Source organism: Lepidochelys olivacea (genome assembly GCF_965140295.1).
Source record: "Lepidochelys olivacea isolate rLepOli2 genome assembly, chromosome: 2".
Classification (NCBI taxonomy): domain Eukaryota; kingdom Metazoa; phylum Chordata; order Testudines; family Cheloniidae; genus Lepidochelys; species Lepidochelys olivacea.
This window is the reverse complement of record NC_140412.1, coordinates 10,404,190-10,429,526: the sequence shown is the minus strand read 5'-3', so window position 1 is coordinate 10,429,526 and position 25,337 is coordinate 10,404,190. Positions and strand designations below refer to the sequence as shown.

At 42.2% G+C, this 25,337-nt stretch overlaps 1 protein-coding gene across 2 annotated transcripts in view; it reads right to left on the bottom strand.

Moving 5' to 3' along the window:
- The window catches only part of TRAPPC9 (trafficking protein particle complex subunit 9), an 832,591-nt gene that overhangs the window by 746,148 nt on the left and 61,106 nt on the right, over positions 1 to 25,337 (bottom strand). For both annotated transcript variants that reach the window (XM_084622016.1, XM_084622015.1), the window contains exon 10: positions 1,202 to 1,328. In XM_084622016.1, coding sequence (XP_084478142.1) covers positions 1,202 to 1,328 — 127 coding nt within the window. The remainder of the gene's footprint in view (positions 1 to 1,201; positions 1,329 to 25,337) is intronic.

Below are 25,337 nucleotides of genomic sequence, written 5' to 3'. Positions count from 1 at the left end.
CATGGTCCCTTGCCCTAGAAAACTTATTTGTTGAATCTTATCTTCAATTAGTAAGTAACAAATAGTAGGATCGAAAGATGATGGTAACAGTAGTGAAATGGTTATATCAGGGGTAGGCAACCTATGGCACGCGTGCCAAAGGCGGCGCGCGAGCTGATTTTCAATGGTACTCACGCTGCCCGGGGCCTGGCCACCAGTCCGGGGGGGCTCTGCATTTTAATTTAATTTTAAATGAAGCTTCTTAAACATTTTAAAAACCTTATTTACTTTACATACAACAATAGTTTAGTTATATATTAAAGACTTATAGAAAGAGACCTTCTAAAAACAGTAAAATGTATTACTGGTACGCGAAACCTTAAATTAGATTGAATAAATGAAGACTCAGCACACCACTTCAGTAAGGTTGCATAAACCAACTATCTAGATTATAAAGACTGTTTGTTTTTATTCTCTATCTCGTTAATTTTCACTCTACAAACATTACTACTCTCTTTTCTTAGTACCAAAAGTCCTGCATATTGAAATTCATAGTGACACTCCACGCTGAACTGGAGTCTACTTTGAGCATTGTTCACAGTGGTATCTACTGTATTTTTCTGGTGGGCATTTGCCTTCCCTGCTAAAGTTCTTTTTTGGAAAAAACAAAGATCTTCCTTTGCCTTCTTTTCCATTATTGCTCTCCGATGACATTTGCTCCCACTCCAGTACCTTCATATGTCAAATTAGATGGCAAATTACTTAATGAAAGGACTTTGGAGTTATGTACCACATATGTAAATAATGTGGGCTAAGACATCTCAGGAGGCTTAACGGAGTTAGGCAACCTACTGTAAGTCAATAGGAGTTAGGTGTCTAACTCCCTTAAACCTCTGAAAATCCCATCTTAAAATACGTAACTTTTCTTGGGTCAATGGTTATTTTTAACTTTGATTTTCAGAAGATTCTGATATAATTTAAAGACAAGGGAAAATTCTGCTCCACTCAAAGAGTCTCATTTGGCTCAACCATTCTAAAGGAACAGAGTTTTTGCTTCTGTAATTTTATCTCAGAAATCCAAATTTAACACGTTTCAATGTCATTCTGGACAACCAGTTATGCAGGTTGATAAGATCTGATGCCTATCTATTCTAATTTTCATACTACAAGTTTTAAATGTTAAATACAGACATTTGCAATGCAACATTTTATATAATCTTACCTTACAATAGGCAGCTTAGTGAATGGCACAGGGGGTAACCTCAAACCTTCTGGAAGTGTGATGAACTCCATCGTGCCAGGACATTTTGATGTGTAGTTTTCTAAGCTTTGTGTTACATCTTTCTTTTCTAAAAGAGAATAAGATCTCAACTGAGTTGCAACACCAAGGGAAAACAGGTTCAGTTAACAATGAAGTTGCCGTAACTTATATTTTACTTGCTTTGGTATTTATGTCAGACGCATGACCGTACTGTAATGCCATCATTTTTATTTAATTTCCTTTGCTCTTTTAAAGCCCATACATATACATTGGGCCCCACTGCATAGGCTAAAATGTGTCATGTTAACACACAACAGCAACTGCATTCTGACTAAGTCCTACTTAAACAAAAGTTTACAAAGTAAAAACCGTACCAGTAGTAATGCTTCGTAAAAATGATCAGTAGACTAATTAATTGCTTATTAGAGAAATTACAGACTTTTTGCTGCACATATTTAATAGTTTTTCAAACTTCAATTTACATGTAGTTTTCTCTGTAGGTTCTCCTTTTTCAAAACAGCCAGAACAATTATTACAACTTACCTACTGATTCTATATACACACAAAGGACTCAAGAACAGTTTATCTAATTTGTTCACATAATGATGCTCAGAGTCAACTATCACTATAGATAATCAGTCAATTACAATATCCACATAGAAAAAGAAAAAATAATTGATTTCAATGGTATTTTGTGTTAAAACTATAGAAAAAATTTATTTTAAAAATTACATATGGTCCTAATTTGAAAACAGACAATGAGGACAAGTTTTGCTTCTGTTGTTTAATTAAAAAGGCATGAAAGCAGGTAACTTGAATATCAAGTATCAAGTCAATTTTAATTGAAACAAACCTAAGTTATACAATTTGGATTACTTATTTTTATATAAAGCATATTATAACAATGATGGGTCACAAACACTTTGAAAGGTAGCTAACTATACCTGTTCAGTTATTTTGACACTTATGTAATTACAGCCATTTCAAAACAAATTTTTGAGTGTTTGCAAACAACCATTTGGCTCATGATTAATTACCTAAATGCAGGATTCTGTGTTTCTCCTGTAACAGCAGATGCCATCAACAACACTGAAACAGTACAGAAAGCTGTATTCCCTATGTAACAGCTCTTGCATTAAAAACATAGAAAGAGGCCTGAAATCAGGTATTTGTGAACATGGTAGGAAAGGGATATGATTTTCCACTATTTTATTGTATAATGTACTGGCGCTTTTTTTTATTATTATTTTTTTTATGAAACTCCACACGTGTTATATTAGTAATTTGGATCCTGCATTATCATTTTGTTTCTAAAACAGAAGAGGGAGAGACAGAGGTAAAAGGAAGGGAAAAGAAAAATGGTAGAAAAAATGCTGCCTTCTCATGAATCCATTCAGAGGTTGGAAGGCAAAAAAAGGAATACAAATTACCTAGATGCTGAACTATGAACACTGAAGATAATGTACCAATCACTTAACACATAAGAAAATGAACTTTTTTCCTAAATGTATCTGGGAATATGAATAGAAAGAGGAAAGGGCAGAGAAGGAAAGGGTGTCAGACTTTGCTTAGTTTTCAAACTCTGTATAAAGATAGTCAGACACATCACACAGAATTCTGAAAAAATATCTTCTATTTACTGCAGAAACAGTTTCTATACAGTAACACCTCACTTAACATTGTAGTTACGTTCCTGAAAAATGCGACTAAGTGAAACAATGTTAAGCAAATCCAATTTCCCCATAAGAATTAATGTAAATGGGGGGCTTAGGTTCCAGGGAAATTTTCTTCAACCAACACACACACACACACACTCACAGAGTGTATAAGTTATAAACAAACAGTTTAATACTGGTACGCAAGGATGATGGTGAAGCTTGGTTGAGGTGATGAAGTCAGAGGGTGGGATATTTCCCAGGGAATGCTTTACTTCTAAATTATGAACTAGCAATTGGCTGAGCTCTCAAGGGTTAACTCATTGTTAATGTAGCCTCACACTCTACAAGGAAGCACTAATGGAGGGAAGGGAGACAGCATGGCAAAGAGAGACACACACCGTGTGTGTGTGTGTGTGTGTGTGTGCGCGCGAGAGTGTGATGCATGTTACCCCTTTTAGTGCACTGACCCCACTCTTAAGTACACTGCCTTGTTAAGTAGATCAGCAAGCTGAGATCGCAGCTGCTGCCAGGAAGCTCCCACCATTCTGAGCCCTCTCATGTGTGTCCCCTGCTCTATGGAAGATGGGGTAAGCGGGGTGCAGGAGCAGGGGGACACCCTGACATTAGCCCACCTCTTCCTCCCCCTCCCCCCTGCACATCAAGCAGGAGGCTCGGGGAGCAGCTCCAAGGAAGAGGGCAGGAGCAGCACATGGCAGTGGGGGGAGGGACAGCTGAATTGCTGGCAATTGATAGCCTGCTGGGTGGCTGTTGCACAGGGAACTTGGGGGAGCGGGGAACTGATAGGGGGGCTGCAGGACCACCCTGGTTCCAAGCCCCCACCAGCTAGCTGCAACAGGCTGCTCTTCCTGCAACCAGTGGACAAAGCAGGAGGCTGCCAAATGACATAAGGGAACATTGCATAACTTTGAACGAGCACCCCTAATTGATCAGCAACGTAACAATGAAACAACGTTAACCGGGACGACTTTAAGTGAGGAGTTACTGTATTTACTTTCTATTATGTGTATAAAACAGGACCTTTTACACTTAACCATGTATTTGTCCCTCCTGATTCTTCTATAGCTAAATCATCCACTATTAAATTCCACAGAAATTTTTTGTGATGTCAAGCAAACAGGAACCCATCATCAGATATGGCGCAAACTACACATAATATTTTACATAAACATATTCATTTCCTTAACATATCCCAAGTAATTTATAAGAAAAGAATTACACAATATATTGAGATCAGTTCTACATAAAATGTTCTCCTAAGTTTCGCAAAGAAAATTAACTGCTCATTAAGTTTTAGTCCACAGCAAAACAAAATTGTTTTTCATTGTTTTGAAGCCTAGCACTTAAAAAAAAATTAGAATTAGTCCTATTTATACAACTTGAAATGAGTTTTGCATACATCTTCACCTTCCTATGCCTTTCCCCCAAATCCATTTAGAAAGTGAGGAGCTCTAATCAAACCCCAAATTACTGACTAGTCAAAATATTCTTTGAGCTGCAGTAACCCCTCGGAGATATAAATCAGGTAGGAAGACCCCACTGGGCTTGACACTATACAAGGACCATTCTGTCTTGAAAAGTTTATAACACTCCCCTATCCTGAAATCAGTACAACTAGTAGCTTACTCTTGTTGCGTGCAACTGCCCAAACAACCGCTTTGGCTCCATGCACTAGATGCACTCCTGTCCGGAATAGAGGAGCCTGAGACAGAGACCCTGCCATGAACAACAAGGAGGAGGAGAAGACACAGCAGAGGACTCCACCTCTGATGTGAATCAGGATCTGTTTGAGACTCCGCGGCAGTCTAGCCAGTCCCATCAAGCAAGCATGGATGAGCCTGACGAAGAGAAAGGGAACTCAGATAAGTGTGGGCAGTCAACCCCTTCACTTAATGGTGCATTTTCAATTTAGTATAATGGCCAGCACCGCTAGGGTCCCTTTTCGACCGGGCATTCCGGTCAAAAACTGGATGCCTAGCAACCCTAACATTTAGCTGGCCTCTTTGTTCTACAAAAGAACACAGTGACTATATAAAACCATCTGTAATGCTGAAGAATCATTCAGATCATTGATTATACTGGGAAACAACTGCTTTTGTGTTGCTTATGTAACCTCCTGGGTTCCTATCTCAGTCAGAGGTTCTGAGAAGTTTAAAAAAAAAAGGAATAAGTGGCAGCAGGAAGCCTTTTGACCTCCAAGGCATGATGGGATTGGATCAGAGACTGCAAAAGGAGAGCCAAAAAACAAGTCCCATGATGTCTGACTTACCCTTTCCCTTTGCGAAAAGGGCAATGGAACCCATGTGGGGAGAAAAGGAAGAAAAGAAGTGCCAATCAGGATACTCTGAGGCCTTGTCTACCCTGGCAAGTTTCTGCACAGTAAAGCAGCTTTCTGCGCTGTAATTCCCGAGGTATACACACTGCCAAGCCACTTAGTGTGCAGAAACCACGCAGTTGTAGCGTTGTAAAAACACCGCCATGAGAGCGTAGAGCTTTCTGTGCCGGGGCGACAGCGCTGCGGTGCAGTGCCAGTGTCGACACCAGGACGATTACAGCACCGTAACTGGCCTCCAGGTGGTGTCCCAAAATGCCTGTTCTCACCTCTCTGGTCATTGGTTTGAACTCTACTGCCCTGCCCTCAGGTGACCAATCATCCCCACCCTGTACATTCCTTTGCAAATTTGGAAGTCCCCTTCCTGTTTGCTCAGTGATGCGTGCAGTGGTCTCGGCGCATCTTTCCAGGTGGCCATGCCTGCTCCATTCACCAGGCGATCGCCCACTTGGAGCAATGCCAAGCTGCTGGACCTCATCAGCATTTGGGGAGAGGAGGCTGTGCAGTCCCAGCTGCGCTCCAGCCATAGGAATTATACCACCTAAGGACAGATTTCACAATGCATTATAGAAAGCGGCCATGACCAGGACACATTGCAGTGTAGGGTAAAAATGAAGGAGCTACGGAATGCCTACCACAAGGCACGGGAGGCAAACAGCCACTCTGGTGCTGTGCCCACAAAGAGCTGGACGCAATACTTGGTGGCGACCCCACCTCCACTGCAAAGACGCCCTCTGGATACTTCGTTGGCTCACGTGCCAGGAGTCAACTCCAAGTCAGGAGTAGGAAATCTCGGATGAAGAGGGGGAATGGGAACCAGAGACAGAGGATGACTTGGAGGCCAGAGATGCATGCAGTCAGGAGCTCTTTTCTATCCCAGAGGAACCTAGCCAGTCACAGCAGTCGGATCTTGGCAAAGCGCAAACAGGAGAAGAGGCCCCTGATAAGTAGATCTGATTTTGGGAATTGCTGAAGCAAGTTGCTGGGGGCAGGAGGGTTGCAGAAAGCAGGCTTCTCTCCCACGGCATGCTTAGTCTGAGCAGCGGAACAGGCTCTTGATAGACTCCCTCACTTCACAGGACTCTCCCTCACAGAGCTCCAGGAAACTCTCGTGGAGATACTGGGCAATCTGCTGCCATAGGTTCCTTGACAGAGCTGCTTTGTTTCTTGCCCCATTAACGGTAACTTTCCCACGCCACTTTGCCATCACAGGGGGCACCATTGCTGCACACAGGCGAGCCGCATGGGGCCAGGGCAGAAGCAGCAGTCTTGAAGATGACCCTCCCTTGACTTCCTGCTCACCCTCAGCAGCGAGATATCTTCCATAATGATCACATCCTGTGGAAAGTATGGGGACAGGAATGATTATCAAGCCGCTCCTACAGTGCTGGCTCTCCCAAAGAACCATGTGCCCAGTGTACAGCAGGGTCTGGGAAGACTGATTTACCCTGCCCCTACAGCTACTCACCATTTTGTGGATCTTGTGGCTCATGTGTGCTTGCCTGGGGTCAGCCAGTTAGTGACAGGTGTATGAATACTGGCTGTGTTTTAAAGCACTGAACCAGTGTTGTCTGTGTTGCAAACAAATACTGCTTCTGTACAATGTTGCATTTAAAACTTCACAGAGAGGACTTTGGGAGCCCAGCTTCCCTCTTTGTTATTGGTGGAGAAACTGCAGAATTAGAAAGCAGCCAAGAAGAACTAAGGAGGACTTTCTCCATGAGGCTATGATGCACTCTGCCACCAAGAAACAGGAACTGAAGGAGTGGCAGGACAGCGAGAAGAGGGACTGAAAGGAGAACACAACACACCAGAAAGAAGCCACAGAGCAGCTCTTGAATGTTATGGAGTGCCAAGTGGACATGCTCCAGGTGATACTAGCTCTTCAAACCAAGCAGCTCTGTGCCTGCCCTCCCCTGCAGCTGCTGTCGCAAAACTCTTTCCCATGCACCCCCACACACACACCGCCAACACATTTATCAACCTCCTGGCACCCCTCTCTACCCACAGCATTGCATTCCACTCCTCCCTCCTCACAGTCCAGCACTGTGGACTCCCACTACCCACTGCACTCAACACCCATCCCTATGCAGTTTGGCCCTGCTGAAGTACAGTACCCACTGCACTGTACTCCAAAGGTGAAGGTTGGGTATGATCCCTGGACATATACAAATCTGTAGCTGTCCCGGGACTCCTCCTCTGGAGACCTTCCTTTCCTCCATCCCCCACCCTGCTGATGAATGTTTTCATTTGACTCTCTCCTCCGACTGTTGTCTTTTACTAAAAGAATTGTGATGGTTTGAAAGCAATCTTTATTCTATTAAGTGAAAGCAAAAAGCACTGCAAAGCAATATCCAATAACGTTAAGCCCCCTTCTTGCATCATGTGCACCAATCACCTCCTAGCATTACAAGCACTGCAATCCCGAGCATAGCAACAAATATTAGTGGCTTTCAGCTTCAAATTGTTACCTCAAGGCATCCCTGATCCTTATGGCCCCGTGCTGTGCCCCTCTAATAGCCCTGGTCTCTGGCTGTTCAAACTCAGCCTCCAGGCGCTGAGCCTCTGTGGTCCAGTCCTAAGTGAAGCTTTCACCCTTCCCTTCACAAATATTATGGCACATACAGCACACGGCTATAAGCATAGGAATATTGTCATTGGCAAGGTCCAGCTTCCCATACAGGCATCGCCAGCAGGCCTTTAAATGGCCAAATGCTCACTCAACAGCCGTTCTGCACTTGCTCAGCCTTTTAGAATCATAGAATATCAGGGTTGGAAGGGACCTCAGGAGGTCATCTAGTCCAACCCCCTGCTCAAAGCAGGACCAATCCCCAATTTTTGCCCTGATCCCTAAATGGCCCCCTCAAGGATTGAACTCACAACCCTGGGTTTAGCAGGCCAATGCTCAAACCACTGAGCTATCCCTACCCCTGTTGAACTGCTTCTTGCTGCTGTCAAGTTGCCCCGTGTATGGCTTCATAAGCCACAGCATTAAGGGGTAGGCAGGGTCTCAGAGGATCACCATGGGCATTTTGACTTCCCCCACGGTGATCTTCTGGTCCAGGAAGAAAGTCCCTGCTTGCAGCTTCTTGAACAGCCCAGTGCTCTGAAAAATATGTGAGTCATGCACCTTTCCAGACTAGCCTGTGTTAATGTCTGAAATGCCTACAGTGATCCACAAGTGCCTGGAGAACCCACTGAGAAATACCCCTTGCAATTAATGTAATCGGTAGCTCGGTGGTCTGGTGCCAGAATTGGAATGTGCGTGCCATTTATCATCCCTCCACAGTTAAGGAAGCCATCCACAATGTCACACACATTGCCCAGAATCACGGTCTTTCGGAGCAGGATGCGATAAATGGTCCTGCACACTTCCATCAACGTGACTCCAACGGTCAACTTTCCCACTCCGAACTGGTTAGCGACTGATCAGTAGCAGTCTGGAGTAGCCAGCTTCCACAGTGCAATCACCACGTGCTTCTCCAGCAACAGGGCAGCTCTCATTCTCGTGTCCTTGCACCGCAGGGCTGGGGTGAGCTCATCACACAGTCCCATGAATGTGGTTTTCCTCATGTAAATGTTCTGCAGCCACTGCTCATCATCCCAGACATGCATCAAGATAGATTCATAGATATTAAAGGTCAGAAGGGACGATTATGATCATCTAGTCTGACCTCCTGCACAATGCAGGCCACAGAATCTCATCCACCCATTCCTGCGATAAACTTCTCACCTATGTCTGAGCTACTGAAGTCCTCAAATTGTGGTTTAAAGACTTCAAGGAGCAGAGAATCCTCCAGCAAGTGACCCGTGCCCCATGCTATCGAGGAAGATGAAAAACCTCCAGGGCCTCTTCCAATCTGCCCTAGAGGAAAATTCCTTCTCGACCCCAATATGGCGATCAGCTGAACCCTGAGCATATGGGCAACCTTCACCAGCCAGATCCTACCACTCAGTGCTCGTTTCCTGAGCCCAAAAGCGGTATTCCACTCTGGTCAGCATCTCCGTGAATGCCACAAACAATCTTGTGTCGTAGCTACTACGTGTGGTGAGGTCAACATCGCACTTCTCTTGCCTTTGTGGTTTAAGGAATAACTCCACTGCCACTCGTGACATGTTGGTCAGAGCAAGCAGTTCAGGATCCATTCCTGCTGCCCGAAAGAGGCAAGGCACGCAGTACACAAACCGTCGAAAGATGGCATCAAATGCGGATGGAAGCACAGGGATTTCTGGGATGCAAAACAATGCATCACGGGGCATTGGGACAGGACCCAGGATGTCCCGCAACCCCCACCCCCTACCTTCCCACAAGTCTTTGTGGCAAAAGAGAGTGGTGCTCTGTGGGATAGCTGCCCAGAGTGCACCACTCCAAACAGAGCTACAAGTGCCCCAAGTGTGAACACGCTATTGCACAGGCAGCTGTCAGTGTGAACACACAACAGCCATTTCCATTCTGCTGTAACTGCCGGTGCTGTAACTTTGCCAGTGTAGACGTGCCGTGAGAGTCAGCCCCACAGAAGTAGCAGCTGGACCTATCCCAGGTCTCCCTATAGAGACAGTGTCATGAGCTACCCTTTTTTGGGCACATACCTTACTCAAACACCAATGTCTCTGGGTCATTAGTAGAGCCTTTTTATCCCTCTCAGGACGTTTGCCTGTCAATATCAAGCTACCTGGGCTGCTTTTTTTTTTAAAAAAAAACAACTCTTTTTTGAGGGGCCTGGATTTGTCTTCAAGACCCATTGACTGACTACGCTTGCAATGTCTGGGTTTGACAAAACATTAATCTTTTAACCTGAAAAAAAACCATAAGATAATGTGTTCAATAACCTACTTCTTACTCCAATAGGGATGGCCAAATTTATAACAGACCAGCAGTGCTTCCCATTCTGATCACAATCTAGCTCTCCAACTACCTCTGTGATCCTGTTTCCTCTCCTCACAGGAGGCAACTGACAAATCTTCAATTTTAAACACCCCGAAGTTCTGAATGAGTAGTCTGGGTAGCACTTCTGCGCAGGAGTCTAAGCCTCTATGTCTCGGTGCACCCAGCAGAGTATCTTCTTTTTGATTTTCTTCCCACAAAATACGCTCTGAAGAAAATGCTGAGACTGGTGATATCACCAGGAGTGATGTCATCAGAGAAGGGTGGAGCCTCTGGGGTGATTGCTCAAGGTGACAATTGGAAAGCGGAGCTCGGGGAATTGTGAAAGGGCAGTCACAGGGAACAGGGAGTCGGAGGCTCAGACAGAAGGTCTGACTAGACTTGCCTGGAATCATAGAATCATAGAATATCAGGGTTGGAAGGGACCCCTGTCATAAATATAAAGGGAAGGGTAAACCCCTTTGAAATCCCTCCTGGCCAGGGGAAAGCTCCTCTCACCTGTAAAGGGTTAAGAAGCTAAAGGTAACCTCGCTGGCACCTGACCAAAATGACCAACGAGGAGACAAGATACTTTCAAAAGCTGGGAGGAGGGAGAGAAAAACAAAGGGTCTGTGTCTGTCTGTAGTCGTCTTGGCCAGGGACAGAACAGGAATGGAGTCTTAGAACTTTTAGTAAGTAATCTAGCTAGGTATGTGTTAGATGATTTCTTTAAATGGCTGAGAAAAGAACTGTGCGGAATAGAATAACTATTTCTGTCTGTGTATCTTTTTTGTAACTTAAGGTTTTGCCTAGAGGGGTTCTCTATGTTTTTGAATCTAATTACCCTGTAAGATATCTACCATCCTGATTTTACAGGGGGGATTTCTTTATTTCTATTTACTTCTATTTTTTATTAAGTCTTCTTGTAAAACACTGAATGCTTTTTCATTGTTCTCAGATCCAAGGGTTTGGGTCTGTGGTCACCTATGCAAATTGGTGAGGCTTTTTATCCAACATTTCCCAGGAAAGGGGGGGTGCAAGTGTTGGGAGGATTGTTCATTGTTCTTAAGATCCAAGGGTCTGGATCTGTAGTCACCTAAGCAAATTGGTGAGGCTTTTTACCAAACCTTGTCCAGGAAGTGGGGTGCAAGGTTTTGGGAAGTATTTTGGGGGGAAGGATGCGTCCAAACAGCTCTTCCCCAGTAACCAGTATTAGTTTGGTGGTGGTAGCGGCCAGTCCAAGGATAACGGGTGTAATATTTTGTACCTTGGGGAAGTTTTGACCTAAGCTGGTAAAGATAAGCTTAGGAGGTTTTTCATGCAGGTCCCCACATCTGTACCCTAGAGTTCAGAGTGGGGGAAGAACCTTGACAACCCCAGAAGGTCATCTAGTCCAACCCCCTGCTCAAAGCAGGACCAATTCCCAGTTAAATCATCCCAGCCAGGGCTTTGTCAAGCCTGACCTTAAAAACCTCTAAGGAAGGAGATTCTACCACCTCCCCAGGTAACGCATTCCAGTGTTTCACCACCCTCTTAGTGAAAAAGTTTTTCCTAATATCCAATCTAAACCTCCCCCACTGCAACTTGAGACCATTACTCCTCGTTCTGTCATCTGCTACCATTGAGAACAGCCTAGAGCCATCCTCTTTGGAACCCCCTTTCAGGTAGTTGAAAGCAGCTATCAAATCCCCCCTCATTCTTCTCTTCTGCAGGCTAAACAATCCCAGCTCCCTCAGCCTCTCCTCATAACTCATGTGTTCCAGTCCCCTAATCATTTTTGTTGCCCTTCGCTGGACTCTCTCCAATTTATCCACATCCTTCTTGAAGTGTGGGGCCCAAAACTGGACACAGTACTCCAGATGAGGCCTCACCAATGTCGAATAGAGGGGAATGATCACGTCCCTTGATCTGCTCGCTATGCCCCTACTTATACATCCCAAAATGCCATTGGCCTTCTTGGCAACAAGGGCACACTGCTGACTCATATCCAGCTTCTCGTCCACTGTCACCCTTAGGTCCTTTTCCGCAGAACTGCTGCCTAGCCATTCGGTCCCTAGTCTGTAGCTGTGCATTGGGTTCTTCCGTCCTAAGTGCAGGACCCTGCACTTATCCTTCTTGAACCTCATCAGATTTCTTTTGGCCCAATCCTCCAATTTGTCTAGGTCTTTCTGTATCCTATCCCTCCCCTCCAGCGTATCTACCACTCCTCCCAGTTTAGTATCATCCGCAAATTTGCTGGGAGTGCAATCCACACCATCCTCCAGATCATTTATGAAGATATTGAACAAAACTGGCCCCAGGACCGACCCTTTGGGTACTCCACTTGATACCGGCTGCCAACTAGATATGGAGCCATTGATCACTACCCGTTGAGCCCGACAATCTAGCCAGCTTTCTACCCACCTTGTAGTGCATTCATCCAGCCCATACTTCCTTAACTTGCTGACAAGAATACTGTGGGAGACCGTGTCAAAAGCTTTGCTAAAGTCAAGAAACAATACATCCACTGCTTTCCCTTCATCCACAGAACCAGTAATCTCATCATAAAAGGCGATTAGATTAGTCAGGCATGACCTTCCCTTGGTGAATCCATGCTGGCTGTTCCTGATCACTTTCCTCTCATGCAAGTGCTTCAGGATTGATTCTTTGAGGACCTGCTCCATGATTTTTCCAGGGACTGAAGTGAGGCTGACTGGCCTGTAGTTCCCAGGATCCTCCTCCTTCCCTTTTTTAAAGATTGGCACTACATTAGCCTTTTTCCAGTCATCCGGGACTTCCCCGGTTCGCCACGAGTTTTCAAAGATAATGGCCAATGGCTCTGCAATCACAGCTGCCAATTTCTTCAGCACTCTCGGATGCAACTCGTCCGGCCCCATGGACTTGTGCACGTCCAGCTTTTCTAAATAGTCCCTAACCACCTCTATCTCCACAGAGGGCTGGCCATCTCTTCCCCATTTTGTGATGCCCAGCACAGCAGTCTGGGAGCTGACCTTGTTAGTGAAAACAGAGGCAAAAAAAAGCATTGAGTACATTAGCTTTTTCCACATCCTCTGTCACTAGGTTGCCTCCCTCATTCAGTAAGGGGCCCACACATTCCTTGGCTTTCTTCTTGTTGCCAACATACCTGAAGAAACCCTTCTTGTTACTCTTGACATCTCTGGCTAGCTGCAGCTCCAGGTGCGATTTGGCCCTCCTGATAACATTCCTACATACCCGAGCAATATTTTTACTCTTATTCACTCTTATTTCTATTGGAATCTCCTAGTCTTTCTTAAATAAACTTTTTTTAATAAGTGCTGTTCATTGTACAAGAGTGGTGATAAGGTAAAAGTGGCAAACTGGAGTACACTGCTCCTTTGGAAGCAGAGGATCTGGGATATTTGTGAATAGCCAGTGTGGACATCACAAGAGAACCCTTAAAGGGGAATCTGGGACTGGGGTGCACCTGTTCTTAAACTGCAAGATAAGGACAAGGCTGGCATAGCCTGGAGGAGCATGTTTGAGTGGATGAAAGTCTGGTGGTGTTAGGGAGCTAACACCCAGCTGCCACAGGCAAGACACGCTCTTTTGTTGGAGGTGAGGGGGTAACTTAGTGACCCTCAGTTCTGGGTACCACAAGAACCGTGTCACATGCCTTACTTAGGTCTGGTCTACACTACATGGTGAGTTCGACACAAACAGTTTATATCAACCTAGCTGTGGACACTTCCCTTAAATTTGGCTCCTGCTGACATAAGTGCCTCTCGATGCTGAAACACCACCTCCCCACTGGTGTAGAGTTACGGTTGATAAAATTAGGTGAACACAATGTCAGTGTAGACACTGCGTTGCTTATGTTGACTGGTACTGGCCTTCAGGAGCTGTCCCACACTGCTCCACGTTCACAGTACAATCAATACAAGCACTTCTGACAAGGATGCGCACTGTTGACACAAGGAAACAAGTGCACGCGCGCACACAAGCGAGTTAATAACTGCAGTGGCTGTATGCTCAGCGAGGTAGGTTGAGATTTTGTAGAGTAGACCTGACCTTATTTTTTCCTTTAGTAATAAATATGCATAGTTGTATGAATCGTGTTTGTTTTTCATCATGGTGTCTCCTTAGGCATGGTAAGAACCTAATGTGACTTAAAATAGTGTCACATCCCTAGATTTGCTTGGGCAGACTATTAAGATTTGATCTATAAATGTTTGTTTTCCTAGATTATAGGTTTTTAGTAATTTTGGGGATAAAATTACTTGGCACTTTATACCTTAAAAACACCCTTTTGTTCCCCACAGGCTGGAGAAGGAAGAGTCATGGTTTGACCAACTCTCATATTCATTAAGTGTTGGGATTGACCTGTGGAAATGCCCACTCTTGAAAGAGGAGCCCCAGCTGCAGCAATTCTGCAGTGATGGGAAGGGAAAATAATCCTTTCAGGTTTTCCTTAGTTACACAGAGCGGGGAAAGAAAAGAAGCACGGTTCTGTATAAAAGCAGCATTAATTTTTTTAATTTTCACTTTAAAAAAAGTTGCTAGCTGTTCTTTAATCACTGCCCCATGATGAATAAAATGAAAGGGTGTTTAAATACAGCAGGCTAATGCTTGTGAACGGTGGTGTTAGTAAAATATTTACGGTTTCTATACAGGGTCTTGGTCTAATGTGGGTAGGGAGAATGATTGAGGGTTTCTTCTTCATACTCCCTCTTCTTCAAATACAAATTTTAAATTGTTCCGTCTTGGATTGTTTTGAATTTACTTAATGTTTTTGATTCCAAGGCTTCAGTCTTGATGTGGACACACTTTTTTTGCTTGTTTGGATTTATTTTAACAGATAATATTGAATTGGCTGGGCTGCATAATGAATTCATGTATAACTTAGTATTGTAATTCTGCACAGTAGAAATAACTTTGCGGCTCTGACATAAAGTTAAGGGGCTTATTTGTGGGGAAAAAATGAGCTAGTTGGGTTTCTCTGCTAATCTCTGTAGGGAGGATTGGGGGGAGGGATAGCTCAGTGTTTTGAGCATTGGCCTGCTAAACCCAGGGTTGTGAGTTCAATCCTTGGGGGGTGGGGGGGCATTTAGGGATCTTGGGCAAAAATTGGGGATTGGCCCTACTTTGAGCAGGGGGTTGGACTAGATAACCTCCTGAGGTCCTTTTGAATCCTGATATTCTATGATTTAAACCTAAAATACTATGGAGTGAGGATTAAGTGCATAAGTACTCCAGTGTGCTATTCTTAGGTTTATGGTGTTTTAAACTAAGTTGTTCAAGTAACTAATGTGTTAATGCTGTTTGGGGGAAAAAAGCTGTGAATGAAAACTTCAGGGACTTGGTAAAATTTCATTAAAATGCACTTTAAATATGGTAAAACTTGTTTTAAAAGAGCAGCACCATATTTTTGAAAAGTGAACAAGCCATGTTTGCTTTTGTAACAGAGTACATAGGCATTAGTTTTGTGAAAAATTTAATTCAAATTCTTTAAAATTGAAAAATTTACAATTTGGCTTGTAAATTAATATTTAAATTTTAAAAGTTGGAGTGCTTGTTAGAGAGCAATCCAAGTATAAAGAGTGTGTGTATTGTAAGTGGTATTTTTCATAATGAGGTAACGGGTGACCTTATTACTTACAAGTGGCAGAGTAAAGGGTACTCCCTATAGAGTACAAATAAAATTCAAATTCTCAACGAGTTGTCTCAGTTCAGGGCAACTGTACCTGTATTTCCCCGCTTCGTGGTCCAGAAAGGGTACCCACCTTAGGCGCTCTGTTCCTCAGCAGTCACCTCTTTTGCATAGAAAAGCACATCTCTCTCCTTCCTGATCAGAGCTTTTCTAGGCTGCCTGATTCCCTCCTTACATTGTGAGAACCCCAACAGTCTCACTGCAAAGACAGGCCTGCCATGCTTTCTCTCCAGAGGCTATAAACTGCATAATTGTGCACAGTTATAAGGTACCACCCAGCTTTTCCTAAACAAGCACATTTATTGTTTAGGTGAAAGCATTACAGATGTTGCCTTGTCATCTTCCATTTTTTTCTCCCATTACAACTCCCCTTACCACTACCTATGTGTAAATCTCATGTAAAAAGTATGTACTTACGTTAGATTGTTCTTTAGAACAAATACTGTCCAGATTCTGATATTTCTGTTAGAGCTACATTACAAATGCTACCTTCTATCTACTGTCCTTTGCTTGAACAGTGGAATCCCTAGCTTTTTTCATGTATTGATAATTTACTATATTGAAGATATCTTTTAAAGGAAGACAGAGTTGTCTTTCCGTATTGGTCAAATAATCCTAAAAGCATGGTTCTAGATTGAGAAATATATGTTATCTCTGTTTGCAGGATTATTGTTTTATAAATTATTTGTTCTCATACTTCCATGAGTAGGAAAAGAAAATAATAGTGTGTATATTTGAGCAATTGGGTGCTTGATGTAAGATATATTAAGCAGTAGTTTTTACCTTCACTCATAAAGCTTCATTTTAACAGTATTGTCAAAGAAATCTGTCCCCCACTCTTCTTCTTCTTTATTTTATTAGGAGAAAGGGTCTTTATTGTGGCAAACTTTAAGTATGACCTATTTCTGATTCCAAACAGTATTAAACTTACCACTTTTTATTCCTTATACTTAACAAACTTTATTTCAATTTTTTTTCTTTTTTTTTTCCTGAGGACAAACATTTTGGAATACGTTGGTTTAGGAGATGATAATTAACAGAGCAATTTAGGCCTTGTGTACACTGAGTTTTGCTGGTATAGCTATGCTGGCAAAATCCTCCAAGTGTAGACTCAGCTTTTTCTGGCAAAAATGTGCTTTTGCTGGTATAGGTTATACTGATTTGGTGGGCAAAATAGGATATACTAGCAAAAGTACTTTTATGCCAGTATAACGGGAGTTAGTACACGAGAACTTTTGCTGACATAAATATCTCAAAAATCACAACGCAAACCAACATTGCTGTGTTGGCAAAAACTTATAGTGTAGACTTGGCCTTAGTTATGTCAAACTCCAGAATAAAAAGCAATAAATGTTCTTTTTATTGAAAGCCATCATTAATAAAATTGAGTTTATATTTTGAATCTATTGAAAGCCTAATTACTTCATGCAGGATTATCTAACTATAAGTTTTTAAGACCAGGGCATCATAATATCTATCAAAGTATAATTTGAGCCTTTTGGAAGCAGTTATATTGAATATTTGGAAGCAGAAACTTGATATCCAAATACTTGCTGCTTCTACTAAATAGTACAAGAATGTGGTGAGTCTAGGTAATCCTGCCTTAGTGCAGGGGAATGGATTAGTTGTTCTCCATGTCCCTTCCAGCCCTGTATTTCTGTGATTCCAAGTCCTGCAGACAGAGCAGTGCACTGTGATAAAAGAAAAACCTGATTTTTAGTACTGTCATTGTTTTTTTCATGATTAAAATAAGTGTCCGGATATTAAATATTAGTGGGTTGGTAGTGACAACTGTGTTAAGGTTATCTAATGCTTCCCATTATAACACCTTATTTTTAATATTTTGCAATAGGTTATAATGAACCCAACTGGGTTAAGAGCTTAGTTGTGCCAGACACTGTACAACTATATAAGGTGACACAATATCTGCCCTGAAGAGCTTACAATCTTAAAAGACCATTAGAGAACTCTGTTTGCTAGGTTTCAGAGTAGCAGCCGTGTTAGTCTGTATTCGCAAAAAGAAAAGGAGGACTTGTGGCACCTTAGAGACTAACCAATTTATTAGAGCATAAGCTTTCGTGAGCTACAGCTCACTTCCTCAGATGCATATCGTGGAAACTGCAGCAGGCTTTATATATACACAGAGAATATGAAACAATACCTTGGAAATAGGTATTGTTTCATATTCTCTGTGTATATATAAAGCCTGCTGCAGTTTCCACGATATGCATCTGAGGAAGTGAGCTGTAGCTCACGAAAGCTTATGCTCTAATAAATTGGTTAGTCTCTAAGGTGCCACAAGTCCTCCTTTTCTGTTTGCTAGTAATTTCCCTTGAAATAACTTTCTAGAGGAGCAAAAGTACACTGTGAGCCACATAGGAGCTTGCTGGAAATTCAAGTGTGGTTGTAAACTCCTAAAATAATTCAGGGAATTTTAATGCTAAACTATTGTGATTCTATGGGTTATTGTTGTTCGTAACTAAGAGAGTGCTACAGCATAGGTGGTTTAATTGTGAGCTTTCTTTAGTTGTAGTATTACATGAAAGAAGATTCTGCTACTGAAAACATACTGCAGAAAATCTGGGCCTTTGTTTTAATATAGCTCAGTATTGGAAAATATTGTCTAGTTACAATGTGTAATTTGAGCTAATGACAGAAGGTTAAAGTTATATTAAGGCAGTCAGGAGAACACATTTAGCAGTGTGAATATATCTATTGCTTTGTTATCCACTGATTTTGTAGTTCTGGCAAAATTAATTTACAAACAGATGCTATATATACCATGCTCATCACTGTACTGTCTGAATGCCTTCCAGTAGTGCATTAAGCAACATGACTACACATGTTCTCTCATCCTCTCCCTAGATGGAGAAGCATGTGTAGTGGAGTGTCTTGTTTGGCAGTGTTATGTTTTTGGTTGTGCACCTTTTAAAAAAAACAGAGTGGTCATAGTGGGTCAGACCAATGGTCCATCTAGCCCAGTATCCTATTTTCTGACAGTGGCTGGTGCCAGATGCTTCAGAGGAAATTAACAGAATAGTGTACTGTCAAGGTTCCTTCCCCACTCTGAACTCTAGGGTACAGATGTGGGGACCTGCATGAAAAACCCCCTAAGCTTATTTTTACCAGCTTGGGTTAAAACTTCCCCAAGGTACAAACTATTTTACCTTTTGCCCTTGGACCTGAGTCAGCAGTGTGCCTTTGTTGCCAAGAAGGCCAATGGCATTTTGGGATGTATAAGCAGGGGCACAGCGAGCAGATCGAGGGACGTGATCGTTCCCCTCTATTCGACATTGGTGAGGCCTCATCTGGAGTACTGTGTCCAGTTTTGGGCCCCACACTTCAAGAAGGATGTGGATAAATTGGAGAGAGTCCAGCGAAGGGCAACAAAAATGATTAGGGGACTGGAACACATGAGTTATGAGGAGAGGCTGAGGGAGCTGGGATTGTTTAGCCTGCAGAAGAGAAGAATGAGGGGGGATTTGATAGCTGCTTTCAACTACCTGAAAGGGGGTTCCAAAGAGGATGGCTCTAGGCTGTTCTCAATGGTAGCAGATGACAGAACGAGAAGTAATGGTCTCAAGTTGCAGTGGGGGAGGTTTAGATTGGATATTAGGAAAAACTTTTTCACTAAGAGGGTGGTGAAACACTGGAATGCGTTACCTGGGGAGGTGGTAGAATCTCCTTCCTTAGAGGTTTTTAAGGTCAGGCTTGACAAAGCCCTGGCTGGGATGATTTAACTGGGAATTGGTCCTGCTTCGAGCAGGGGGTTGGACTAGATGACCTTCTGGGGTCCCTTCCAACCCTGATATTCTATGATTCTATGATGGAAACAAATAGTTACAACACAAAACAATTCCACATAAACTAGGCACTATACCAGGGGTAGTCAAACTTTTTAGCCTGAGGACCACATCAGGGTATAAAAATTGTATGGCGGGCCATGAATGCTCATGAAATTGGGGTTGGGGTGCGGGAGGGGGTTCTGGGCCTTGGCAGGGGTACAGGGAGGTGAGGGCTCCAACTGGGGGTGCAGGCTCTGGGGTGGGGCTGAAGATGAGGGGTTTGGGTGCAGAAGAGTGCTCCAGGCTGAGACCAAGAGATTCGGGGGCGGGGGGGGATGGCTCAGGGGTGCAGGCTCAGGGAGACGCTTACCTCAAGCAGCTCCCAGAAGCACCGGCATGTCCCCCCTCCTGCTCCTACGCATGGCCAATGGGAGCTGTGGGGCCAGCGTGTGGAGTGGAGACCCCTGCTGCCCCTGTTCATAGGAGCGGGGCGGGGGACATGCCGCTGCTTCTGGGAGCCGGGCAGAGTGGCCCATGACCCTGCTCCCTGGTTGGAGCGCCAAAGCAGAGCAAGCCCCATACCCCGCTGCCAAGCGGGAGCTCAAGGGCCGGATTAAAACGGCTGGTGGGCTGGATGTGGCCTACAAGCCGTAGTTTGTCCACCCCTACCCTACACTAATAGTTACTTTTCCTGTCAAATAAAGTAGGTTTTTCCCTCAAAGTTCAGTCTGTTGCAGAACTGTATGGCTTGACAGGAACCAGGATCTAAACTTTCATGAAACACCCCAACTCAATAAGATGTCTCCTCAGTGAATGGATGTAGAGTATCTTTCTCCACTCTAATATACTGAATCAGTCTTTTGTCTTTATTTGCAGACAGGGCGACCCCATGTGTGTCACAATCTTCCTTTTTACCTCAAAGGGATTTCAATTGGTTGAAGTTATCTTTGACAGTTTTCCATGGACTGTTCTGGGGTGGAGCTAAGGTAGACAATTTAACTTTGCATTAAATCACTCCCACTTCAATAGGCCATCACCAAGGCATATGATTCCTTGGTGACAAACTTTTAGTCCAAAACCATAAGGCATACTTTTCTATATAGTTACATTATTCCATAAATATTACCCATACACACATCTGACAATTATTATGAGTAGTGGTAAGTTACAAGTTTTCAGTAGACCTCACATGCTACCGTTCCTGGATAAACATCAAGAAAGTGGTGTATTAGATGTAGTGAGTTTGTCAGATCTAAGACAGGGGCTGCTTGTAGAGAACAATGATCCCATTACCTGTTGGCACCAATGGGCCTCAGAGTCATAGTATGGCTCCATAATTAAGGACTTGTCTACACATGGAGTTATTCAGCAACAGTTGTTCCTGATTATTTCTGTTTTGCTTAACCCATGAAAACATGTTAAACAAAACAGGAACAAGGCACTCTTATTCTGGAATGTGAGCGCGCTCACACATGGTTGCTATTCAGTAGCAGATGTTCCTGAATAATTCCTTGTTCACTGTACAGCTAAATAAGAAGTGACTATGTGCAACAGATTACCTTCCTTGCAAAATTGTTCTAAAAGTGCAATTATTAAAAATGTACTGTGCGGTCTTATTTTCAAAGTCTCCTAACTCTTCCAAATCGAAATCAATTTAAATCAGAACATCCAAAAGCATTTTTCAGTGAGCATTACCAACCTCCAAATTTCTATCCCCAGCTTTGTCTACTGTAAGAAAAAAAATATTTCAAGAATTCTAGCAAGCAGAAAGTTCTTATTCATATGCTCAAAAACAGCTATATCATTTTGGTTCAAACTTTCCAAAACAATTAACCTTTAGTCAGTCACCAGGCCCTGAAAATTTCACCCTAAGAAGTGAATTTTTTAGAAAGTTATGAGTGACAAAAAACACCAGGTAGAAGTTCTGAAAACAGCTTATAGCATAAAGGAAACAATAAGCAGCTCCTAAAGTAACAAATGCACTAATAAGTGGTATAATGCTGTACATTCAAATTATAAAAAGCTGAATATTAGTGCCTTAGTTTGGTACTCTGATATAATCAACTGCTCCAGCTTTGTTTCAAATAAATGAAAATCAAGAGCTTGCCATTTTGCAGTTTAGTTTCGTGCATCAACTATGCAAAGCAGCATCTTAATCCATCTTTACAGTAAAAGGTTTTCCTAGGAGAACACTATGCACTACACATTCATATTCCTGATTCTCTCATTCTTCTCAGACCTAGCCAGCTACTTCATTACTAAAATGCATATACCAACACCGCAGAAAACATTTTTCTGGTTCTTTGACAGAAAGAACTAAAAAAAAAAAGCTAAGTAATTTGCTATGCCAGAGGAACTTTTAATTTTGTTTAAATTAAACAGTTACTGCAGAACATATCACTTTGCACTAGTATTCATTAGCTATAACCAATCATGAATATATGCTAAATTTATGGTGAATAGCAGAGATGCTTTTTAAATTGATAGAACCACACATTAAATATTAAACAAGCCTGTAGGGATCCCACCACTGCAAATTAGGTTGGCAGACAATCATGTATTTGCTGTAGCAGGTCCCAGGATATGGAACTTGTTTCCCCTTGACATCTATCCCTAGAAAGGAATGCTGGTCTTGTAGCTAAAGCACAGAAATGTGACTGTGGTTATCTATGTTCAGTTCATAGCTCCGCCACAGACTTCCTGTTGGATATTGGACAGGTCACTTCATCTGTTGGTGCCTTTGTTCCCCATCTGTAAAACTGGAATGATAGTTTATGTGCTTTCTTTTGTTCTTAAAACAGAGATGTTGTAAGGATGAATTGATTCATGTCTGAGAGCCAAATTTTAAAGGTATTTAACCACCTACTTCCCATTGAAATCAACAGGAGTTATACGCCTAAATTCTATTAAAAATCTGGCACTAAAATAGTATCATGAAGCAATAAATAGATGAGACAATCCCTTTTGTTTTAAAAATATCAAAATGTTCCCAAAATATTTTTATTATGAACTTTTTTATGGATTTTAATGTTTCCCAACTCCCCTTTTTATGTTCATTTTTTCCTCTTTCTGTTTGGTACTTCAGATATAAAGTAATTTGCTATAAAGACAAAATGAACCAAAGAGAAATCACTGTTGGTAGACATGCTGGGAGTTAACTGCTCTGTTCAGTCCATATCCAATTACTTGTCAAAGGATGAAAGGTGACATGAAAAAAAAGATTTACAGATGTTATTTGTTTTTTTAATTGCATATGTAAGTGGACTAGGCTATATTTCTTTACTTTGTTTAAATAAATTTATCATTGAAACAGCATATCAAGCGTTACCTAAGAGTTCAAGAGAATTCATTTGTCCGTTGGGCACATAAATATTGTCTTTATTTGCTATCCTTTCTATATGACTTTTTCAAACCACTAAACAGAGTGACTCCATTTGGAGCAAAGCAGCTGCTCTCTTTGCTGGAGAGCTGCCAAAGAGTCGTTCTTAAAACAATTCTTGATGTCAAATTATTTCGTTCAATTCCCCTAGTTCTCCTACATCTCAAACAGAGAAGCAACAATTGCAATAAGAAAAAAACGATTTAATTTATGGGGAGCCAAGAACTTGTCTTTGAAAAAAAGTGTGTTATTTTTAAAAAACCATATACCTAGCAAAAGGAGAGTAACAGTAGTTGTCCCCTTTTGTTTTCCTATTGGGCCTTGTTTATATTTTCCTTTTTCCACTCCAAAAAATCCTACCAATGTTAAATCAGATTAATTCTACAACTGACATCAAATGTGCTGACAACACACTGGCAATCACTGGTGTTTTAACCACTGTTTAATGACAAAGGTACCAATCAGAGAGAAAGTGGGTGAGGTAGAATCTTTTACTGGACCAACTTTTGTTGATGAAAGAGACAAAACCTAAAAAGAGCAGCTCTAGGTAGCTTGAAAGTTTGTCTCTTTCATCAACAAAAGTTGATCCAATAAAAAAGATACTTCCTCACCCATCTTTCATCTCTAATATCCTGGGACCAACCCGGCAAACAAACTCCACTGAAATGTAATTTGAAATACCAAAAGAAAAAGGAAGGAAATTCAGAGAAGTGCATCCAACCTCCAATACTTCCAGCAAGTATCAGTTCTTAGTTAAACCTTGTTGAGTTGTGATCTATTATGTGCAGCTGCTTAAGGTTTGATGTGTCAAACTTAATGATGGCATCATTGCCCCATTGCCTTAGAAGGCTATTCAACAAACTATTAGATTCTGCTTGTCAACAGATGTTCCCAATATATTCAGTCTAGGAATATATGTTTTCTTAACTGCATCTATTACTCAGTTTCAGTCATGTCATCTAAAAGACATTCTCCCTCTATTAAGACTTGCATACAGCTATAAAAATCCTTAGTAATGGTTTGATCAACACACAAATTTACTTTTTAATCCTCCCTCATATATCAATCCCTTTATGTTTGTATGTATGCATAATTTGTACAGAGAAAGAAAACACTGCAGCATAAGGCAGTCGATCCTATTTGCAGATGGAAAATGTTTTAAGATATTTCATTGTAATGTTACACATTACAATGTTACACTATGAAGCGTAGACTACAAAACAGAAGCTAAGAAATGGTACATCAATTTGATTACATTAATTTCAGTTATCTTTTGCTTGTGCAAAATTTTATTCTTCTAATATGTTAAGAGTTAATGACAGTTTGCAATCAATTATTGTTCTTCACCTGTATTCCTTAATTTCTTTTTTAAAATATATTTTATTTTATTTTAGAGGAAAACAAAATAACTTGTTCTTGTTTTTCCCCCTCAAATGTGCTCACCGTAACTGAATATGGTGCGTCTTTGCCTGGCTGTCCCGAAATAAAGGGAATGGGGCTCCTTTAAGGGGCCCTACTGCATTTGAGATATGAGGAAGAGAAGAGAGGGAGGACAGACCAAGTGGGTGCACTGAGTCACCATGGACACCGGTGAGTGGAGGGGAATTATATTTATACACCAGCCAACCAGGAGGAACCTTCTCATCAATCACTAATCAGCAAAGTGATTCCTGTAGAGGCAGGGTGGCTGGCTAGGCTCTCTTCCCACTGCAGAGCAAGAAGGTGTGATTGTGGGGCAATCCAGTGTGGCAGCTAGTATGAGTGCTTCCAGCAAGTAAGCAGGACCGGAGGGCTACCTACAATTTCTCCACTAGAGAGTTGCGAGTGTAGCCCTTAGTTAGATACAGGCAGGTATCTCTATTCACTATTAATAAACTGGTAGGATTGCAGAAATGGGCTAGGAGGACCAGGGCATCCAGGAAGATTACTTTTCATGAACTACAAAGCATGGACACCTTCAATTTCACACCCCAGGCAGTGGCCTTGGTATTTTACACTTGGCAGTCAGCTGCCTCCCTAATCAAAACCAGACCATATATACACTGATAGAAAATTAAGACATGAAGGTTTTTCATTGGGTTGGACAATTCCTTAGTCAGTGCAACAGTATTGTCTTGAAGGGGAACATGAGATACCAGAGTCCAGCTGAACATTGTTAAGGGGTGCTTACTGGATCAGGAAAGGGATGGAACATAAACCCTATGAGAGGTCTTTCCCATCCTAGTGGAAGTGACTACTTGCAAGAATTTAAGTCAGGCACGAGAGAGGCAATTCAGGCAGAGGTCCTTGTTGATAACAGCCACTTCAAGTCACTCAGAATATGGGATCGGCAGAATTTGAGAATTAGTGCCAGTGCAGTGGCCATTCAGGTGCTTCTAGATCTCTGGAAGGTT